Below are 21,476 nucleotides of genomic sequence, written 5' to 3'. Positions count from 1 at the left end.
TATAGAAAATTCTAAAGGGTTCACAAACTTTCAAGCACCACTGTAGCGTTTAGTGTTTAGAAGGTTAATGTTGGTGTTCAATGTTTAGTCTAGTGTTTAGTTGTTAGTTTGTAGTGCATAATGTTCAGTTTTAGTGTTTAGACGGTTTATTTTCTGGTTTTCAGTTTTAAGTGATTAGTGTCTGGGTTTAGTGTTAGTGTTTAGGTTTTAGTTTGTAGGGTTTAGATTTTAGACCAGTTGGTTTTAATGTTCAGATTTCGTGTTTAGTGTTTCATGTTTAGTCTTTAGTCATTCATGTTTGATGTTTTAGTGTTTGGTGTACAGTTTGGTGTTTAGAAGGCTAACTGCTTGGTGTTCAGGGCTTAAAGTTTAATCTCGTGTTTAGTTTTAATGCTTAGTGTTTAGATTTCAGTCTAGCAGTCGAGTTTTAAGTTTTACTGTTCAAATTTAGTGCTTAGTTTCTCGTGGATAGCTTTTAGTTTTCAGGTTTAGGTTTTTTTTTTAACTGTGTGTTGTTTGGGGTTAGCGTTTAGTGTTTAGCTGCTTGTTGGAACAAATGAAGTGATGGAGAAAGACAGGAAAGCTGAGGTTCAGCAATACTGACGAAGTGGCTTACTCAATACTGACAGTACGACATGACAGACCACTGACTCTGCCCATCAGCCTCACACACACACACACACACACACACAGAACAAAATGTCAACAACTCTTCATTTCAGCTCCAATTTTCTACTCAGCCTTTTTCAGCTCAGTTCCACCAACAGCTGATTATATCCTTCTTAATCCTATTAGAGTTAAAGCCTCTCTCTCTCTCTCTCTCTGTGTGTGTGTGTGTGTGTGTGTGTGTGTGTGTGTGTACACGTGTGGTAATCTGGGAAAACCGATCAGATGTTGTCATGCCTGAATTCTGAAGAAACAAAAAACGGTTTTGACCAAACTGATTTCTTTTTCTTCCCAAAACATACTTTAAAGTCTCTACTTGAAAGAAACCAGAAATATATTTTACCAAAAAGATGGGGTTTACTGTTTTATTTCCTGTATGACCCTGTCTATCATTGTACAAAGCTCATGATGTGTACAGAGTCAGTAAGTGTGATTTCCTCACACAGTCAACGTCACATTTTGATCAAGTTCAAGTGAACCAATTCAGTTCGTAATCAGATTCCAGCTTTCAAAACGTCTGTGATGCTCCTGTACCATCACATCATCATCAAAACGGAGAAGAGCGCTTGCACGCTGTACATACGACGGCAGGCAAGGATTTAAAATATCAAACAAAATATAAAGAATTAAGATGAACCAGTGATGATTTCTCTAATGATATTTTATCAGTGGAGTGAAGAGACGATGACGAGGCTCGTGTTTGAACGCTGTGAGTGATGTTTAGTTCAGGTGATGAGACGGAGACAGACGTAGATGATGCTGATAATCCAAGTGAGAATTCAAATTTTAATAAAACCAGAACATCAAGGGCGTAGTATCTCATCTGTCCTGCCATCAAAATGACCCTGACGACCAAACCATCAAACAGAGCTGAAACGTGACGATGTGAGAGAGAGAGGACCGACCTCCACCACTAACTGCTCACAACAGGAACATCAACAAAGGACTCAGTTTTGTTCCCCGAGTGAAGATCGACCCAAAACATCCATCAGAACTGAATTCACATGATAAATGAGAGAGGATACAATTCTAGTCGGAAGGAAATGCGTTAAGGTGACATAATGACTCATTTGTTCGCAAAAAATTGACAGTACAATGACCGAGTGTTGTACAGAAGGTCGAGTTCTTCCAAATAAAGCAATCAGAAGTGAAATCCTTTGAGAACTGAGGGAGGGAGGAGACACGATTTAACTGAAAATAAACAAAGCTGTAAACGAATTGTTTACAAAAGGAAAAACAAACAAATGACCAAGTTTTGTTCCCCGAGGGAAGATCGACCCAAAGCATCGATCAGAGCTGGAATCAGACGAGAAATGAGAGAGGAGACAGAACTCTAAGGAGAGGCCTGGAAAATTTGTTAATTTGGCCTAATTAATAATAATAATTATTATTATTATTTCAATTTATATAGCACCTTTCACAAACCCAAGGATGCTTTACACAGGAGTTACACACAAAAAAAAAAAACTAGGAAGAGTAGTGTGAGGTAAAGAGAAAAGTTTTCAGGTTAGCTTTGAAGGAAGAGAGAGTGGAAGAGTCACGAAGCGATTGTGGTAACGAGTTCCAAAGTTTAGGAGCAGCAACACTGAATGATCTGCCGCCCATAGATGCCAGTTTAAAACGTGGAACAGTCAGAAGTCCACAGACAGAAGATCTGAGGGAGCGGGAGGGACAGTACAAATGAATTAGCTCACAGAGATAGGAAGGGGCGAAACCATGAAGAGCTTTATAGGTTAACAGCAAGATTTTGTATTTAATCCGAGAAATAACTGGCAACCAATGCAGTTGCTGTAGAACAGGATTAATGTGAGCAGTGCGCTTGTAGATTTGAATGTCACCAGCATAGCAATGAAAGTTAAGGTTGCGAACAATCTGGCCTATCAGAGAAACATATAATATAAAAAGAAGGGGACCAAGGACAGAACCCTGAGGCACACCTTGAGCAACGGTAACACTGGATGATTTATGAACACCAATAGAGATGAACTGTTGCCTGTTTGCTAGATATGACTGAAACCAGGCTAAAGCTAAGCCAGTAATACCAAAAGAAGATAATCTGGAAATGAGTATCTCATGATGTACGGTGTCAAAGGCAGCTGTGAGGTCCAAGAGAACAAGGACATTGAGATGACCAGCATTGGTTGAGAGCAGGAGGTCATTAACAACTCTTTAGAGAGCAGATTCAGTGCTGTGCAGATTGCGAAAGCCTGACTGAAAGGGTTCATAGAGATCATTATGAGCAAGGAAAGTATGAAGCTGAGAGGCTACAACTCTCTCCATTACCTTAGCTAGGAAAGGGAGATTAGAGATGGGTCTGTAATTGGACAGCGAAAGAAGATCTAGACCAGGTTTCTTTAGTATTGGTGTAACTGAAGAAATTTTGAGGGAGATGGGAACAGTGACTAAAGCAAAACACTGATTAATCGTATGAGCAATATAAGGGGAGATAGCAGATACACAGTGGGTGCAGGGTCCAACAGACATGAGGAGGAGGAGGACTTGGTCATAATTTCCGATACTTTAGAAGAATCAACAGGAGAGAAAGCAGAGAGACAGCAGTCAGCTTTATGAGAAAGAGCTACTTGCGAGACAGAAGAATGAATTTCAGAATGAAAGTGTTGGTAAATACTGACAATTTTATCCTTGAAAAAATCCATAAAAGCCCGACACTGAGCAGGGGAGCTGGGAGTGGTCGAGGAAGGAGGCTGAAGAAGTTTATTTATTGTATTAAACAGAGTTTTGGGTCTATAGTTGCCGCTCTTAATGAGGTTAGCGTAGTAAGAGGATCAGGCAGCGTTAAGAGCATCCTTATACTTTGCGATGTGTTCAGAGAAGAGTGGAAGATGAATAGTGAGGCCAGTTTTCTTATAAAGGCGCTCTAGCCGCCTTCCCTTGGCCTTCATGGCCCTAAGCTCAGAGGTGAACCAAGGAGAGGCGCGAATCGCGGAGACCTGTCTAGTTTTAAGGGGAGCGAAAGTGTTAAGTGTGTTAGATATAGTATTATTGTAAATAGAAACCGTATCATCAGGAGAGGAAACCTCAGCAAATTTACAAAAAGAAGAAAGAAGAGAGGCAGAGAAAGAATGCACATCAATAGAAGAAAGATTACAGAAAGAGGCAGTAGAATGCAGAGGAAGTTTAGAAGAAGGCACACTGAGACAACACTCAATCAACCTGTGGTCAGTAAAACCTCCATCAGAACCCGATACAGATACAATTTTTGTACCAGTAGAGCAAAGCGAGTCAAGTATACGACCAGGATTATGTGTGGGAAAGTCAACATGCTGAGTTCAACCAAAACATTCAAAGACAGTCAAGAGCTCCTCAGTCAGGGAGCAACGAGCGTCAACATGAAGATTAAAGTCACCCAGAAGAATGACGGCAGGACAGACAGACGAGGCGACAGTTAGCAGCTCATTCAGTTCAGACAGAAAAAGAGATGGTGATGATCTGGGAGGTCGATAGATTAAGATCAGCAGCATCGGTGTGGGAGTGGAGGTTTTCAAAACCAGATATTCACAAGATGCAACATCATGAAAAACAATCTCTCTAAGTTTCAACCCACATCAGAAAACTGCAGCTAGACCTTTTAAATATTTAAAATATTTAATTAGTAACTCATTAGCAAAAAAATCTGACAAAACAACGACCAAGTTTTGTGCAGAGTGATGAGTCTTTTCAAACAAAACAATCGGAACGGAACTCTGTGGAGAACTGACGGAGGAGATATGATTTAACTGAATTGTGGACAACGGACGCCACGCCATGGCAACAGCTCATCGACTTTATGGACAGATGAACTAATAAAAACTTTTGTATATTGGTAACATCCATATCAAGGTGTGCTTGTGGGTTTTTTTTAAAGTTTTTTTTCTGTCACAAACATTTAGCAGGTTCTCTTATCTTTCACCGTTGAGAAACCCATTGTAGAGCGTCATTGTATTGGAATAGAAATACAGTTCCAGGTGAAATGTGTCATGTGTGTACACCAGCTGCCACAAGGCTGCGCTGTTGCGATCCTCTCGCGCCATTGACACTGAGTTTCTTCATTCCTACAACTCCCTATCCAATGGATTTGTCAAGTTGAAGTTGTCCACCGTGGCGTGTCAGAGTGTATATCTTACACTGACCTGATCTGCGGGTTATGACCTCGACGATGGATGGAGGGAAGTATCCCACACGGTCGATGCCTCTCTGACTGTCATGGATGTGTCCTTTCCAACGTCCGTCTACGTGCTGCTCCAAAACCTAAAACACACCAGTGAACTCATTAAACACAAAACCAAGGCGATGCTGACGAGATGTCTCTTTTGCACAGAACATTTTCAGACTCTGTGATTTTCAAAGTCTCTTGATACACTGCTTCTAACCTTACAGCTTACCGGCTCGTGTTCCAGTCATGATTTAGCACAGCGTGCTGAGGAAATTAGCCCATTAGCATTCCATGGATGCTACACAGGGTTAAATTTTAGCACAGAGTGTGTGCTTAATGATCAACCTGGACAAATCTGTAGCCTGGGTACACATTCTGCATCCAGGATAGCAGTCTAGGTTCAATAACTTGAGTAAGGAAATACTGTACACTCCTTTAAACAAGTTTTTACTTGCTATGTAGCTGTGTTTGTTTCAACTTCACACTCATGGTGGTGTGATGAAGCTCAGTGCTGTAACTATAGTGCGAGTGTGAGCTCCTCATTACATCAACACCCCGGCTGATGGCCAACCTCACTGCCATGTAGATTGAAATAATATATAGATTGAGGCACTGCCTAAAAGTGGAGCTCCCATCTGTTTCTGGGTCGTAGAATTTTCTTATATCATAGCCAGCCTCTTTTGTTTTATTTCTTTACCGGCTAACACTGGCCACTAGGCGGTGTGTCTCATCTCATCTCATCTCATCTCATTATCTCTAGCCGCTTTATCCTTCTACAGGGTCGCAGGCGAGCTGGATCCTATCCCAGCTGACTACGGGCGAAAGGCGGGGTACACCCTGGACAAGTCGCCAGGTCATCACAGGGCTGACACATAGACACAGACAACCATTCACACTCACATTCACACCTACGCTCAATTTAGAGTCACCAGTTAACCTAACCTGCATGTCTTTGGACTGTGGGGGAAACCGGAGCACCCGGAGGAAACCCACGCGGACACGGGGAGAACATGCAAACTCCACACAGAAAGACCCTCGCCGGCCACGGGGCTCGAACCCGGACCTTCTTGCTGTGAGGCGACAGCGCTAACCACTACACCACCGTGCCGCCTAGGCAGTGTGTATGACTGGTAATTACTAACACTGGTATGGTGGCACGCACAGGACCAAAACCATCAGAAAACAACTCGCTGGGTTTCTTTATGTATCCACACTCTATGCCTATGGGGCTGCGCCCGCGCAGGAGCTCCGCTAAAATACAGACGCTAATAAGACTCGAATAGGTTTTATACACGATACAAGGACAGTACAGTACGTCTCGTCGCTGGACAACTATGAGCTGACTTTTTGACAAGAGCATAAACATGATGTGCTTTTAATTAGCTAACCAGCTCAGCATACATGACATTACATTAAAGCAACAGTCAGACTACAGCTCGCGATGTTTTGCGATGGGTTATTGATGAAAATGAGGCATTTGGTGGCAAAGCTTCCCTGATCTTCAGGAAGTATTCCCAAACCCATCTGCGAGTATTCGCTGCTTAGTTTGCCGATGAAAACATCGCCACCAAATTTCAATACATGCATTGAAATTTTTTGCAACATTTTTAGCCACTCACGAGGCGGAGACGCACAAAAAAACAATTCATGAAGCTCAGAGAACATTTGCTGTGCATCACAGGATTGGTTGCGATGGTACCAATTTTTCATTGCCAAGTATTCGCAAACCCATTGCGAGCTGTAGTGTGATCGTAACCATTATTACACGGCTCATTTGAATACTCGCTTCTGATTGGTCAACTCGGTAGAGTGCATACCTCCACCTACCTACATATCATCAACATCAAAATCAATTAACTTGAACTGAGGATAATATTAAAGCTGTGCACCAAACTTCATTCAAATCCGTTTGCTAATTTTTGAGTTACATTGGGGACAGACAAAAAAATTCCTGGATCCACATACACATCCGGATTTACATCAAAATCTAATCAATGGTTTCTTGGCCCATGGCTCACCTTTTGTCAAAATTTCATCACAGGCATTTAGCAGACACTCTTATCCAGAGGGACATATAACATACCCAGAGCAGCAGGTGGGAGTTACGGGCCTTGCTCAAGGGCACTTCAGCTATTCCTGCTGGTCCAGGGAATCAAACCGGCAACCTTTTGGTCCCAAAGCTGCTTCTCTAACCATTAGGTCATGGCTTTTCCATTCGGTACTTTTTGAGCTACCGTACATTGGGGACAGCCAAACAAACAAACAATTGGAGGCAAAAACAACCTCCAACAAATTTGGTGGAGGTAATTATTCCATTCTATGCTGTTATTTCTGTAGAACAGACCACGTTGCTATGGACTAGCCAAAGAAAGAAAATCTTTTTTTAATCAATATTTTGTGCCAAATTATTGATTTCTTATCAAGTAGCCATGGAATAAGCAGGATAATGTACAGCGAGCTGTACATTATGAACTGCTTATTAACCTCACTTGCGAGGTCTTTACGGGAAAATATCAGACCGAGGTCTTGACAGTACAGACCGAGTTGTGACGCTGCTTTCAGTCACGTCATATTTGTAACGTAGTTGAGTCACACATCCAGAATAAACGGCTAGCGGTTTCAGAACTGAATTTCTGTTCACGGTTAGAGGTTTCTAAATGCTCTACGTTGCTCATTTCTTGAATAATTCAGTGACTGTTGTTCGACTTTGTGTTTTAGCCATTTTTGATTTCCAATTATTCTTTGTCATTTTGTTTTTGTTTGTTTTTTGCAAAATTGAAAGCCGGCGCCTTGGAACGAAAGTCCGTAATCGCCCACGGGCTTTATGGGAAAATTCTGCCCACCAAGGAACCAATCAGAGTGCACTATTTTACCAGAAGTAGCTCGTGCCGTATAATAATGTGAAATAAACCCCAACAAAGTGATTCCGGACCCTGACATGAAGCGTTACATTATCCTTTATTAACATATTTTTAGACTTTTCAATTTCCAGGCAACCAAAAGTTGGGACTTGGAAGCACACTGGAGCTTTTACTTGCCGGAATTTTTTTGAGGGTTTGTCCAACCCTGTAATATGACATAAAATTATATTATTTAAAAAGTCATAAGAAATGCTCTGACCACTAAACCACAAACTTGTATAAATGTCGAAGACGCATGTTTAAGATCGCTCTAAATTCCTAAATAGTTCCGAAGATTATTTTAAATGTTTCTGTTGATCGAAAGACCCGAAACAAGGTCCACTTAACAAACAGGAGACTTTGTTTTCTTTCAGTAGACTCCTCATTAACTCACATTGAATGACAGCTAGTTGGCGTAAATATCACCTCGCACGCACAAAAGCCTGTACCCACAGCCTGCCATGTGTTTAGTGCAGAGCCTCAGGGCACACATTTCCAATGCAGCTCATGAAGTACAAAACAAGCCTGAGGGCCAAGGGGAAGAGAACATTTCCAAAGAGAAAACAAACGAGCACGACAGCGTGTCTGCACTACAGTGTATGCCAAGTCCCAATCGCTCGACTCGCCCATCATCGAGTGATTGAGAGGAGAGGAGCCTGTCACAGCACGCAGGGCCACAGATCTGCAACACACAGCTGGTGTTACTTTTCCTTCCACTGTGTACTCCTCAACAGCCTTGTGCAGGTGAAGTGTGTATCGTGGAGCTCAAAACAAAAATACACACCGTTATCAATCCTAAGGCTTGTTCAAAGTGCCACTGTTGGTCATAATTAAGGACGATGCTTCCATGAATGTGTAGAATAATCACAGAAGTCCTGATGACTTCCAGTGCCAAATATACTGTTCATTTTAGGAAAATAATCAACGACGGGCAGCAGGTGGGCACCCTTTCGGGGCGGCCTACAATGGAGAAATACAACCCCGATTCCAAAAAAGTTGGGACAAAGTACAAATTGTAAATAAAAATGGAATGCAATGATGTGGAAGTTTCAAAATTCCATATTTTATTCAGAATAGAACATAGATGACATATCAAATGTTTAAACTGAGAAAATGTATCATTTAAAGAGAAAAATTAGAGGATTTTAAATTTCATGACAACAACACATCTCAAAAAAGTTGGGACAAGGCCATGTTTCCCACTGTGAGACATCCCCTTTTCTCTTTACAACAGTCTGTAAACGTCTGGGGACTGAGGAGACAAGTTGCTCAAGTTTAGGGAGAGGAATGTTAACCCATTCTTGTCTAATGTAGGATTCTAGTTGCTCAACTGTCTTAGGTCTTTTTTGTCGTATCTTCCGTTTTATGATGCGCCAAATGTTTTCTATGGGTGAAAGATCTGGACTGCAGGCTGGCCAGTTCAGTACCCGGACCCTTCTTCTACGCAGCCATGATGCTGTAATTGATGCAGTATGTGGTTTGGCATTGTCATGTTGGAAAATGCAAGGTCTTCCCTGAAAGAGACGTCGTCTGGATAGGAGCATATGTTGCTCTAGAACCTGGATATACCTTTCAGCATTGATGGTGTCTTTCCAGATGTGTAAGCTGCCCATGCCACACGCACTAATGCAACCCCATACCATCAGAGATGCAGCTTCTGAACTGAGCGCTGATAACAACTTGGGTCGTCCTTCTCCTCTTTAGTCCGAATGACACGGCGTCCCTGATTTCCATAAAGAACTTCAAATTTTGATTCGTCTGACCACAGAACAGTTTTCCACTTTGCCACAGTCCATTTTAAATGACCCTTGGCCCAGAGAAGACGTCTGCGCTTCTGGATCATGATTAGATACGGCTTCTTCTTTGAACTATAGAGTTTTAGCTGGCAACGGCGGATGGCACGGTGAATTGTGTTCACAGATAATGTTCTCTGGAAATATTCCTGAGCCCATTTTGTGATTTCCAATACAGAAGCATGCCTGTATGCGATGCAGTGCCGTCTAAGGGCCCGAAGATCACGGGCACCCAGTATGGTTTTCCGGCCTTGACCCTTACGCACAGAGATTCTTCCAGATTCTCTGAATCTTTTGATGATATTATGCACTGTAGATGATGATATGTTCAAACTCTTTGCAATTTTACACTGTCGAACTCCTTTCTGATATTGCTCCACTATTTGTCGGCGCAGAATTAGGGGGATTGGTGATCCTCTTCCCATCTTTACTTCTGAGAGCCGCTGCCACTCCAAGATGCTCTTTTTATACCCAGTCATGTTAATGACCTATTGCCAATTGACCTAATGAGTTGCAATTTGGTCCTCCAGCTGTTCCTTTTTTGTACCTTTAACTTTTCCAGCCTCTTATTGCCCCGTCCCAACTTTTTTGAGATGTGTTGCTGTCATGAAATTTCAAATGAGCCAATATTTGGCATGAAATTTCAAAATGTCTCACTTTTGACATTTGATATGTTGTCTATGTTCTATTGTGAATACAATATCAGTTTTTGAGATTTGTAAGTTATTGCATTCCGTTTTTATTTACAATTTGTACTTTGTCCCAACTTTTTTGGAATCAGGGTTGTAAGACGACAACTTCCCTCCGCTAGTCTGGGAGCTTGCCTTGGGCAAGCGTCAGTACTCCCCTAGCCTCTCTCACCAGGGATACAGGTACGTCACACCTAGTCCTCTAATGGACTCCCAAGAAGTCATGAGCAGCAGTATGATGGATTGCTTTATCAGCAGAAGAGCCTTTACAGTCAACGGTGAAAACAGCAGGATGCTAGCATTCTATGCTCAGGTCCACCAGTCCCAGTTAGGTGGCCACTGCAGCTGAGGAAGGCAACAGGAAACCACCTCAGCAAATTTTTCTTCTTCCCTTGATCCCTTACAGTATTATGACTGAACAGGGATGCTAGATCGTATCAAGGATGGCCGCTCTTGCGCAAGAGTAAAGAGACTGGCACTAACAAGAGACCTGCTGTAAGGCTGGACTTGCCTTAATACGGCAGACCACACGAGACAGAATCAATGACAGGGTGGTGTGTGTGTGATGCAGCGTGGTGTGAAGAGGAGTTAATCTTACCAGCCAAAAGTTGACTATTTTACAACATCATCACATCCAGAGGTGTTCTTGTGATACAACAATTTGCCAAATGACTGTGTTTAACTCTGACAACTTTTGGAGGAGGGAATGTTTTCAGCTCCGTTTGTTTGTCTTTTCCCAGCATAACTCAAAAAGTAGTCATCGGATTTTGATGAAATTTGGAGGAAAGGTGAGCCATGGGCCAAGGAACAATTGATTACAACCCCGATTCCAAAAAAGTTGGGATGCTGTGTAAAACAAACAAAAAAACAGAATGTAATAATTTGCAAATCATGGAAACCCGATATTTCATTGAAAATAGTACAAAGACAGCAGATCAAAATGTTGAAACTGAAAAATGTAATTGTTTTATGAAAAATATATGCTCAGGTTCAATTTGATGTCAGCAGCACGTTTCAGAAAAGTTGGGACAGGGGCAACAACAGACTGAAAAAGTTGTGTAATGTAAAAAAAAAAAGAAAGAAAAAGAAAGAAAAAAACTAATTTGGTTAATTAGCAACAGGTCAGTAAGATGATTGGATATAAAAAGAGCATCCCAGAGAGGCGGAGTCTCTCAGAAGTAAAGATGGGGCGGGGTTCACCGCTCTGTGAAAGACTGCGTGGGCAAACAGTGCAACAATTTCAGAATAACGTTCCTCAATGTAAAACTGCAAAGAATTTGGGGATCACATCATCTCTGGTCCATAATATCATTAAAAGATTCAGAGAATCTGGAGAAATCTCTGTATGCGAGAGACAAGGCTGAGAACTGACATTGGATGCCTGTGATCTTCAGGCCCTCAGGAGACACTGCATTAAAAGCAGACACGTGTCTGTAGTGGAAATCACTGTATGGGCTCAGGAACACTTCAGAAAACCATCGTCTGTGAAAACACTTCATTACTGCATCCACAAATGCAAGTTAAAACCAGATATAAAAAATATCCAGAAACCCCGCCCCCTTCTCTGGGCCCGAGCTCTTTTACGATGGACTGAGGCGAAGTGGAAAACTGTCCCGAGGTCTGACGAATCAAAAGTAGAAATTCTTTTTAGAAATCATGGACCCCGCGTCCTCCAGGCTAAAGAGGGGAGGGACCATCCGGCGTGTTATCAGTGCGCAGTTCAAAAGCAGCATCTGTGATGGTATGAGGGGGCGTTAGTGCACATGACATGGGTAGCTTGTACATCTGGGAAGGCATCATTAATGCTGAATGATATAAACACATTTCAGAGCAATATGCTGCCATCCAGACTAAATCTTTTTCAGGGAAGGCCTTCCTTCTTTCAGCAAGACAACGCAAAAGCACTTTCTGCACATATTAAAACTGCATGGCTCCATAATAAAAGTGTCTGGGTGCTAAACTGGCCTGCTGCAGTCCAGATCTGTCTCCCATTTAAAACATTTGGTGCATTATAAAGCACAAAATACAACAAAGGAGACCCTGAACTGTTGAGCAACTGAAATTGTATATCAGGCAAGAACGGGACAATATTTCACTTTCAAAACTACAGCAATTGGTCTCCTCAGTTCCCACACGTTTACAGAATGTTGTTAAAAGTAGAGGTGATGCAGCATAGTGGTAAACACGCCCCTCTCCCAACTTTTCTGAAACGTGTTGCTGACATCAAATAAAAAAATTAAATTTCTCAGTTTCAACATTTGATATGCCGTCTCTGTACTATTTTCAATGAAATATCAGGTTTCCAAGATTTGCAAATTATCTCAGTCAGTTTTTATTTACAATTTACACAGCGTCCCAACTTTTTTGGAATTGAGGTTGGATTTTGATGCAAATTTGAATATGTGGCTTGGTGGAGGTATGCACATTACTGAGTGCCCTTCTAGTTGCTTTATGACAGTTCAAAGAATGACATTTTATCTGTGTGTAGTTATAGCGGTGCTCCATACTTAAGAGAACATGGTAATGCATCAACCTGATTTTTGACGGCTTTTCAACCGTATGACATACACATACCACCACGGAACCTGAGCGTTAGTGCAACGCAATGTATCTCATAAACACTTGCCTAGTGGAGAATAAAATTTGTATCTTTATTTACATGAGACAAATGGGTTTTTATCCAGCATTTATCTTTAATTTCCTTATTTAAAAAAAAAGTGATTATTTATTAACACATTTTACACTCATCAGGAGCTCCATTTTTTGGCAGTATATATATATACACACATACACACACATACACGTATATACACACACACACACATATATATGTGTGTATATATATATATGCATACACACATATATACACATACACACATTTTATATATATATATATACACACACACACACACATATATACACACACACACACACACACATATATATATATATATATATATATATATATATATATATATATATATATATATATCCCTAAAACAGGTTAGTTTTAGTCCTGTTTTCACTTGGTATAGAGTCTATAAACATTTGCTCCCTCGCCAGCCTACCTTTTGTTCTCTCGATGTTAAAGCTAGACGGCCTTTCGATTTCATAAAATTGGTGAAATTTAGTTCCGTCTGAAATGTGGTGATTGTGATATCTGTTTATTTCTGTAATATCTCACAAAATATCAGGCCATTCTGTGGCTGGGAAGTTATTTAATTTGAGGGGATTAAAGCAAATAATGTGCATGAAATCGCTCGCTTGGCGCAGTCAAGCAGACAGAGGAAGTCCGTGTGCGCATGCGCAGATTTACCTTCTTCTTCTTCTTTGGGTTTTATGGCAGCTGGCATCCACAGTGTTGCATTACTGCCATCTACAGGTTTACCTTTGAGCGTGCACTGACAGTTCCATCATTCTGTCGCTAAACGAACAGCTGATCACACCGAGGTGCTCGCTGAGCGCCCATATTTATTAGTTTGGTCCTGCGTTTCCTTTCCTTCGTATATAACATAACGTCTTTTCTTCTCGCTTTCTTTCCGTTACTGTAGTTGGTCTTTCACGTTTCATTCGCACACTCACATCCTCCATTTTTCTCTCTTGTTTCAAATTTGTATCCCACAATGCCTTGCATGAACAGAGAAAGCCCACCACGTGATGCATGATGTAGTATCTTGAATTGGGTCATGGTGAAGCAGGAAAAAATAGAGAATTTAGGGACACGTGGCTCTAAATTAATTAATTGTTCTATTTTTAAAAAAAAACAACTAATAAAATTGGAAGTCTGTGATTCAAATTCAGAAGCTTTCAGTCACTAAACAAAAATAATTGGGTGTCGGGAAAATTCTTTTTATGACCTACACTTCAAAAATCTGAAAGGCAGTCTACATTTAATATAAACCAAAAAAAAACCACTAGGTTCCTGAAAAACCGCAAACCCGTCCTGAAAACATTCCTGCATTGACCCCCTGATACCTACACTGGAGACTCCTTCCATAAAAGCTAAACAAACTCTTTCTATAAGAAAACATTTATTTCGCCATATTGGAAGGAGTCTCCAGTATCAGCACTTTGTAAAAGTCAGTTGTTGTTTCTCTGTGACAAGATGCATCATTTCCGTCATGTTAATGTCAATAGTTTAGAAAAAGTTCTGAGCTGTTATAACACCAGCAATAACTTCTTTTGCAACATTCCACAGCATTAAAAGTAACTCTAAATGGATTAAAAAAAGCATGATATGTCGCTCATTAATCTATAAATACAGTATTGTAATGCAGTAGTTGCTGTGGTAGAAGAGGAATAAAACACATGCTGTTAGGACACGCAGGATGTACTCTGCTTCATCCCTCCATCCCGTTTTTTTGGTCATTTCCCTAGAACGGCACTTTCCCACACGTTTTCCCACACATATTCCTTACGTAAAGTCTGTTGAGACAAGTGTAATATGTGAAGGATAGTTCAGATGTTTAATCCGTGATCGATGCAGGAGATAATCCATCCATCTTCTACCACCTATCCGGATCCAGGTCGCAGGGGTAGCAGCTTCCCTGTCCCTGGCCACCTCCATCAGCTCTTCCGGGGGAATACCGAGGCGTTCCCAGGCCAGCTGAGAGATGTAATCTCTCCAGCGTGTTCTGGGTCTGCCCCGGGGTCTCCTCCCGGTGGGGCATGCCCAGAAAACCTCCCTTGGGAGGCGTCTAGGGGGCATCCTATCAAGGTGCCCAAACCACCTCAACTGTCCTTTCGATGTGGAGGAACAGCGGTTCTACTCCGAGTCTCTCCCAAAATGACTGAGCTTCTCACCCTGTCTCTAAGGGAGAGCCCAGCCACCCTGCAGAGAAAACTCATTTCTACCGGTTGTATTTGTGATCTCATTCTTTCGGTCACTACCCACAGCTCGTGACCATAGGTGAGAGCGGGAACGTAGATGGATCAGTAAATTGAGAGCTTTGCCTTTTGGCAGGAGATAAACAGCAGACAGAGTATTCAGATTAAGGATTGGTGGAAAATTGAGTCCTCTGTGCTCACCATGATGACGTCTCCGGCACGTACGTTCAGAGCTGTAGGGTCGTGGAGGTTCCAGTAGTCCTTTAGCGCCCTCACCTTCATTGCTCCTGAGGCTTCTAACGGCATGTGCACACACACACACACACACACAAACAAACACACTTTACATTAATATAGCCATAAAGACAAGTACGAACAGCTATTAAAGACACACAGCTTTCCACAGATGTTGTTCTAAATGATAATATTGCTGAACATGGAGCAGATTATGAGTAAACCAAATATTCTCCACTGAAGCACCGATGGATCTCACAGCCTTGTTTTCTCGCCACTGAACACAGTAGATTAGATTAGATACTTTATTAATCCCAGAGGGAAATTCAAGATATCCAGCAACATTTCCGCATTGCACAAGATCAATACAAAAACTAAATAGCATTATACAAGGAAATCGTATAAAAAACTAAAATACAAAATACCAAAGAAATAAAACATTACCAAGAAGAGCAAGTAATAGAATATACAGCTCTCAGTGTGGGAGGTAGTGCAGTTGGCAGTAACCAGTCACAGTGCAAATCAAGTCAAGTTTATTTGTATCGCACTTTTAACAATAAACTTTGTCGCAAAGCAGCTTTACAGAATTTGAACGACTTAAAACATGAGCTAATTTTATCCCTAATCTATCCCCAATGAGCAAGCCTGTGGCGACGGTGGCAAGGAAAAACTCCCTCAGACGACATGAGGAAGAAACCTCGAGAGGAACCAGACTCAAAAGGGAACCCATCCTCATTTGGGCAACAACAGACAGCCTGACTATAATATTAACAGTCCGGACATAAAGTCAGCTTTGTTGATGCTATAAACCCCCCACCGACAGAAACCCGAGAGCAAAACCATTCATGACAATCGCAGTCCCAAAGTCAGCAAGTCAACTGCAGTCCCCAGCCACAAAAGCACCACTGCAAGAGTCCAGAGCATCCTCCAGGCGCGACCCCCAACTATCCACATGGGGCCGCCATCCACAGGAGCGATGCAATGAGACTCCAACCAGACACAGGGCACCAGGATGGATCAGGCAGGTCCGAGGAGCAAAAGAGGTTCAGCATCTCGATCCCAGAACCGACATGTAACTCAGAGGGACAGATTTTTTTTTTTTTTTGGGGGGGGGGGGGGGGGGGGGGGGGGGAGAAGAGAGAGAAAACAGGTTGTTCGGTATGCCCAATGTCACCTGAATAAGTAGGAACAGTATACATTTTGCACTGAGTACAAGCAGGGACTCCGGCAACTAACTATGACAGCATAACTAAAAGGGGAGAGCCAGAAGGTAACACAGGCATGAGGGGCCCCGGGACATAAAGCAGCAGCCACTACACCGTCAACAAACTCGAGTGAGCAAGCGAGTGGGGACTGACAGCATCCATACACTACCGTTCAAAAGTTTGGGGTCACTTTGAAATGTCCTTATTTTTGAAAGAAAAGCACTGTTCTTTTCAATGAAGATCACTTTAAACTAATCAGAAATCCACTCTATACATTGCTAATGTGGTAAATGACTATTCTAGCTACAAGTGTCTGGTTTTTGGTGCAATATCTCCATAGGTGTATAGAGGCCCATTTCCAGCAACTCTCACTCCAGTGTTCTAATGGTACAATGTGTTTGCTCATTGCCTCAGAAGGCTAATGGATGATTAGAAAACCCTTGTACAATCATGTTAGCACAGCTGAAAACAGTTGAGCTCTTTAGAGAAGCTATAAAACTGACCTTCCTTTGAGCAGATTGAGTTTCTGGAGCATCACATTTGTGGGGTCGATTAAATGCTCAAAATGGCCAGAAAAATGTCTTGACTATATTTTCTATTCATTTTACAACTTATGGTGGTAAATACAAGTGTGACTTTTCATGGAAAACACAAAATTGTCTGGGTGACCCCAAACTTTTGAACGGTATTGTACATAACAGTTTACCAAAACACTCTGTCTGAGGATCCTCCAGATCTACTCCTTTACCTCATAAACACCATTAACAAAAGGCTTGACTAAACAGATACGTTTTCAGCCGAGACTTAAACACTGAGACTGTGTCTGATTCCCGAACATTACTTGGAAGGCTGTTCCATAACTTTGGAGCTTTGTAAAAAAAAAAGGCTCCGCCCCCTGATGTAGCCTTCACTATATGAGGTACCAGCAGATAGCCTGCACCTTTTGATCTAAGTAGGCGTGGCGGGTCATAGAGGAGCAGAAGTTCACTCAGGTACTGTGGTGCGAGACCATTCAGTGCTTTAAAGGTCAATAGTAGTATTTTATAATCAATACGAAATGTGATTGGGAGCCAATGCAGTGTGGATAAGACAGGGGTGATGTGGTCATATTTTCTAGTTCTAGTAAGGACTCTTGCTGCGGCATTTTGAACTAACTGGAGCTTGTTTATGCACTTATTGGAACATCCAGACAGTAAGGCATTACAATAATCCAACCTGGAGGGAACGAAAGCATGAACTAGTTTTTCTGCGTCATGGAGTGACATTAAATTTCTTATCTTAGCGATATTTCTCTAAGATAAAAGAAAGCTATCCGGGTAATGTTATCAATGTGAGTTTCGAATGAAAGACTGGGGTCAATAATCACTCCAAGGTCTTTTACTGCTGCACGTGAAGAAACAGAAAGGCCATCCAGAGTTACTGTGGAATCAGAAAACTTACTTCTAGCTGCATGTGGTCCGAGTACAAGTACTTCAGTCTTGTCAGAGTTAAGCGGCACGGTGGTGTAGTAGTTAGCACTGTTGCTTCACAGCAAGAAGGTTCCGGGTTCGAACCCAGCGGCCGGCGAGGGCCTTTCTGTGCGGAGTTTGCATGTTCTCCCCGTGTCTGCGTGGGTTTCCTCCGGGTGCTCCGGTTTCCCCCACAGTCCAAAGACATGCAGTTAGGTTGACGTGGGGTGGCCTTGGGCTGAAGTGCCCTTGAGCAAGGTACCGAACCCCTGACTGCTCCCCGGGTGCTCTGGTGTGGCTGCCCACTGCTCTGAGTGTGTTCACTGCTTCAGATGGGTTAAATGCAGAGGATGAATTTCACTGTGCTTGAAGTGTGCATGTGACGAATAAAGGTTTCTTCTTTCATTAATAAGCATCCAGTGTCTAATGTCCTTCACACATCCCTCAATTCTATTAAGCTGGTGTCTCTCATCAGGTTTTACAGAAACATACAACTGTGTGTCATCAGCATAACAGTGGAAACTAATACAATGTTTACGAATAATATCACCCAGAGGGAACATATATAAAGAAAAAAGCAGTGGACCCAAGACAGAACCTTGTGGAACACCAAACTTTACCTCAGTACGTCTAGAAATATCACCATTTACATCAACATACTGATAGCGATCAGTTAAATAAGAGCTGAGCCAGGAGAGGGCCGTTCCCTTAACTCCCACAACATTTTCTAGTCTATCCAGAAGAATGGAATGATCAATGGTATCAAATGCTGCACTAAGGTCAAGCAACACAATTAGCGAGACACAGCCCTGATCAGACGCCAACAGTAGGTCGTTTACTACTTTAACCAGTGCTGTCTCTGTGCTATGATGAGGTCTAAATCCTGACTGATACATTTCATGGATGTTATTCCTATGTAAATATGAGCATAACTGCTGTGCCACAGCTTTTTCAAGGATCTTGGAGATAAAGGGGAGGTTTGATATTGGCCGATAATTGGACAGCTGACAGGGATCAAGGTCAGGTTTTTAATCAGGGGTTTGATAACTGCTAGTTTAAAGGATTTGGGTACATAGCCAATCATAAGAGAAGAATTTATTATTTTTAGAAGCGGTTCAATTACTTCAGGTATTATCTGTTTGAATAGACGTGTAGGTAAGGGATCTAGTACACAAGTTGAGGCTTTTGATGTGGAGATTAATGAAAGTAATTCAGTTTCTCTAAGGGGAGTAAAACATTCTAATTGCTGATTTGATACAGTTATATTGTTAACTACAGGGTCACTTACATTGTCTGACCTTAAATTAGTGTATAATGAGCAGTGCAAATACTTTGTGGACAGTTACATACATGTGCAGTGTGTTTAGTGGTATATGGTAGATAAAAAGTATAGTATATTACATGATAGGCATAGTTGAAGTATATATCAGTACATATAGTATATGTAATAGTGTGATAGTACAACACCGATTCCAAAAAAGTTGGGACAAAGTATAAATTGTAAATAAAAACGGAATGCAATGATGTGGAAGTTTCAAAATTCCATATTTTATTCAGAATAGAACATAGATGACATATCAAATGTTTAAACTGAGAAAATGTATCATTTAAAGAGAAAAATTAGGTGATTTTAAATTTCATGACAACACCACATCTCAAAAAAGTTGGGACAAGGCCATGTTTCCCACTGTGAGACATCCCCTTTTCTCTTTACAACAGTCTGTAAACGTCTGGGGACTGAGGAGACAAGTTGCTCAAGTTTAGGGATAGGAATGTTAACCCATTCTTGTCTAATGTAGGATTCTAGTTGCTCAACTGTCTTAGGTCTTTTTTGTCGTATCTTCCGTTTTATGATGCACCAAATGTTTTCTATGGGTGAAAGATCTGGACTGCAGGCTGGCCAGTTCAGTACCCGGACCCTTCTTCTACGCAGCCATGATGCTGTAATTGATGCAGTATGTGGTTTGGCATTGTCATGTTGGAAAATGCAAGGTCTTCCCTGAAAGAGACGTCGTCTGGATGGGAGCATATGTTGCTCTAGAACCTGGATATACCTTTCAGCATTGATGGTGTCTTTCCAGATGTGTAAGCTGCCCATGCCACACGCACTAATGCAACCCCATACCATCAGAGATGCAGGCTTCTGAACTGAGCGCTGATAACAACTCGGGTCGTCCTTCTCCTCTTTAGTCCGAATGACACGGCGTCCCTGATTTCCATAAAGAACTTCACATTTTGATTCGTCTGACCACAGAACAGTTTTCCACTTTGCCACAGTCCATTTTAAATGAGCCTTGGCCCAGAGAAGACGTCTGCGCTTCTGGATCGTGTTTAGATACGGCTTCTTCTTTGAACTATAGAGTTTTAGCTGGCAACGGCGGATGGCACGGTGAATTGTGTTCACAGATAATGTTCTCTGGAAATATTCCTGAGCCCATTTTGTGATTTCCAATACAGAAGCATGCCTGTATGTGATGCAGTGCCGTCTAAGGGCCCGAAGATCACGGGCACCCAGTATGGTTTTCCGGCCTTGACCCTTATGCACAGAGATTCTTCCAGAGTCTCTGAATCTTTTGATATTATGCACTGTAGATGATGATATGTTCAAACTCTTTGCAATTTTACACTGTGGAACTCCTTTCTGATATTGCTCCACTATTTGTCGGCGCAGAATTAGGGGGATTGGTGATCCTCTTCCCATCTTTACTTCTGAGAGCCGCTGCCACTCCAAGATGCTCTTTTTATACCCAGTCATGTTAATGACCTATTGCCAATTGAACTAATGAGTTGCAATTTGGTCCTCCAGCTGTTCCTTTTTTGTACCTTTAACTTTTCCAGCCTCTTATTGCCCCTGTCCCAACTTTTTTGAGATGTGTTGCTGTCATGAAATTTCAAATGAGCCAATATTTGGCATGAAATTTCAAAATGTCTCACTTTCGACATTTGATATGTTGTCTATGTTCTATTGTGAATACAATATCAGTTTTTGAGATTTGTAAATTATTGCATTCCGTTTTTATTTACAATTTGTACTTTGTCCCAACTTTTTTGGAATCGGGGTTGTATATAATATATAATATTAAATTAATATATAAATATTAAGTTAATATATATAGCAGTATGTATAATATATAAGTAAGTAAGTAGGTACATTATAACAATATATAATAAAGTATATAATAAGGTAAAGTACAACATACTGGCTTATCTACAAATATCTGTATATACCCATCTATGCATATAATGTACATCTATGTGAGCAGCAGAAAAGTGCAATGGACATAAAAGAGCAGTGTAACTAGTCCTGAGTACAGCAGAGTCACAGAGTCTTATTTTTGGATCGATTCCCAGCCCTAGGTCTGAGGAGGTTCAGCAGCAGTCGCTCCATGGTCTTCATCATGTGTGATGTCAAGGCGACCGGCCTGTAGTCATTCAGTTCCTTTGGATGCATTTTCTTGGGAACTGGAATGAGGCACAACGTCTTCCACGTGACAGGAACCCTCCCGAGGCGAAGACTCAGGTTAAAGATGTGTTGGAGGGGCTCCCCCAGTTGGGCAGCGC

The 21,476-nt window shown here is 41.7% G+C and overlaps 1 protein-coding gene across 6 annotated transcripts in view; it reads right to left on the bottom strand.

Annotated features, from left to right (window-relative positions):
* caskin2 (CASK interacting protein 2) overlaps nucleotides 1-21,476 on the bottom strand; it is a 116,314-nt gene that overhangs the window by 20,719 nt on the left and 74,119 nt on the right. For 5 of the 6 annotated variants that reach the window (XM_060940324.1, XM_060940326.1, XM_060940325.1 and 2 more), the window contains 2 exons: nucleotides 15,230-15,324; nucleotides 4,797-4,914 (listed from right to left, as the gene is read on the bottom strand). In XM_060940324.1, coding sequence (XP_060796307.1) covers nucleotides 4,797-4,914; nucleotides 15,230-15,324 — 213 coding nt within the window. The remainder of the gene's footprint in view (nucleotides 1-4,796; nucleotides 4,915-15,229; nucleotides 15,325-21,476) is intronic. The other variant, XM_060940328.1, reaches the window with a different exon arrangement.

This window comes from Neoarius graeffei, chromosome 14 (genome assembly GCF_027579695.1).
Source record: "Neoarius graeffei isolate fNeoGra1 chromosome 14, fNeoGra1.pri, whole genome shotgun sequence".
NCBI lineage: Eukaryota > Metazoa > Chordata > Actinopteri > Siluriformes > Ariidae > Neoarius > Neoarius graeffei.
The sequence above is the reverse complement of the archived record's forward strand: the minus strand, read 5'-3'. Positions and strand labels throughout refer to the sequence as shown.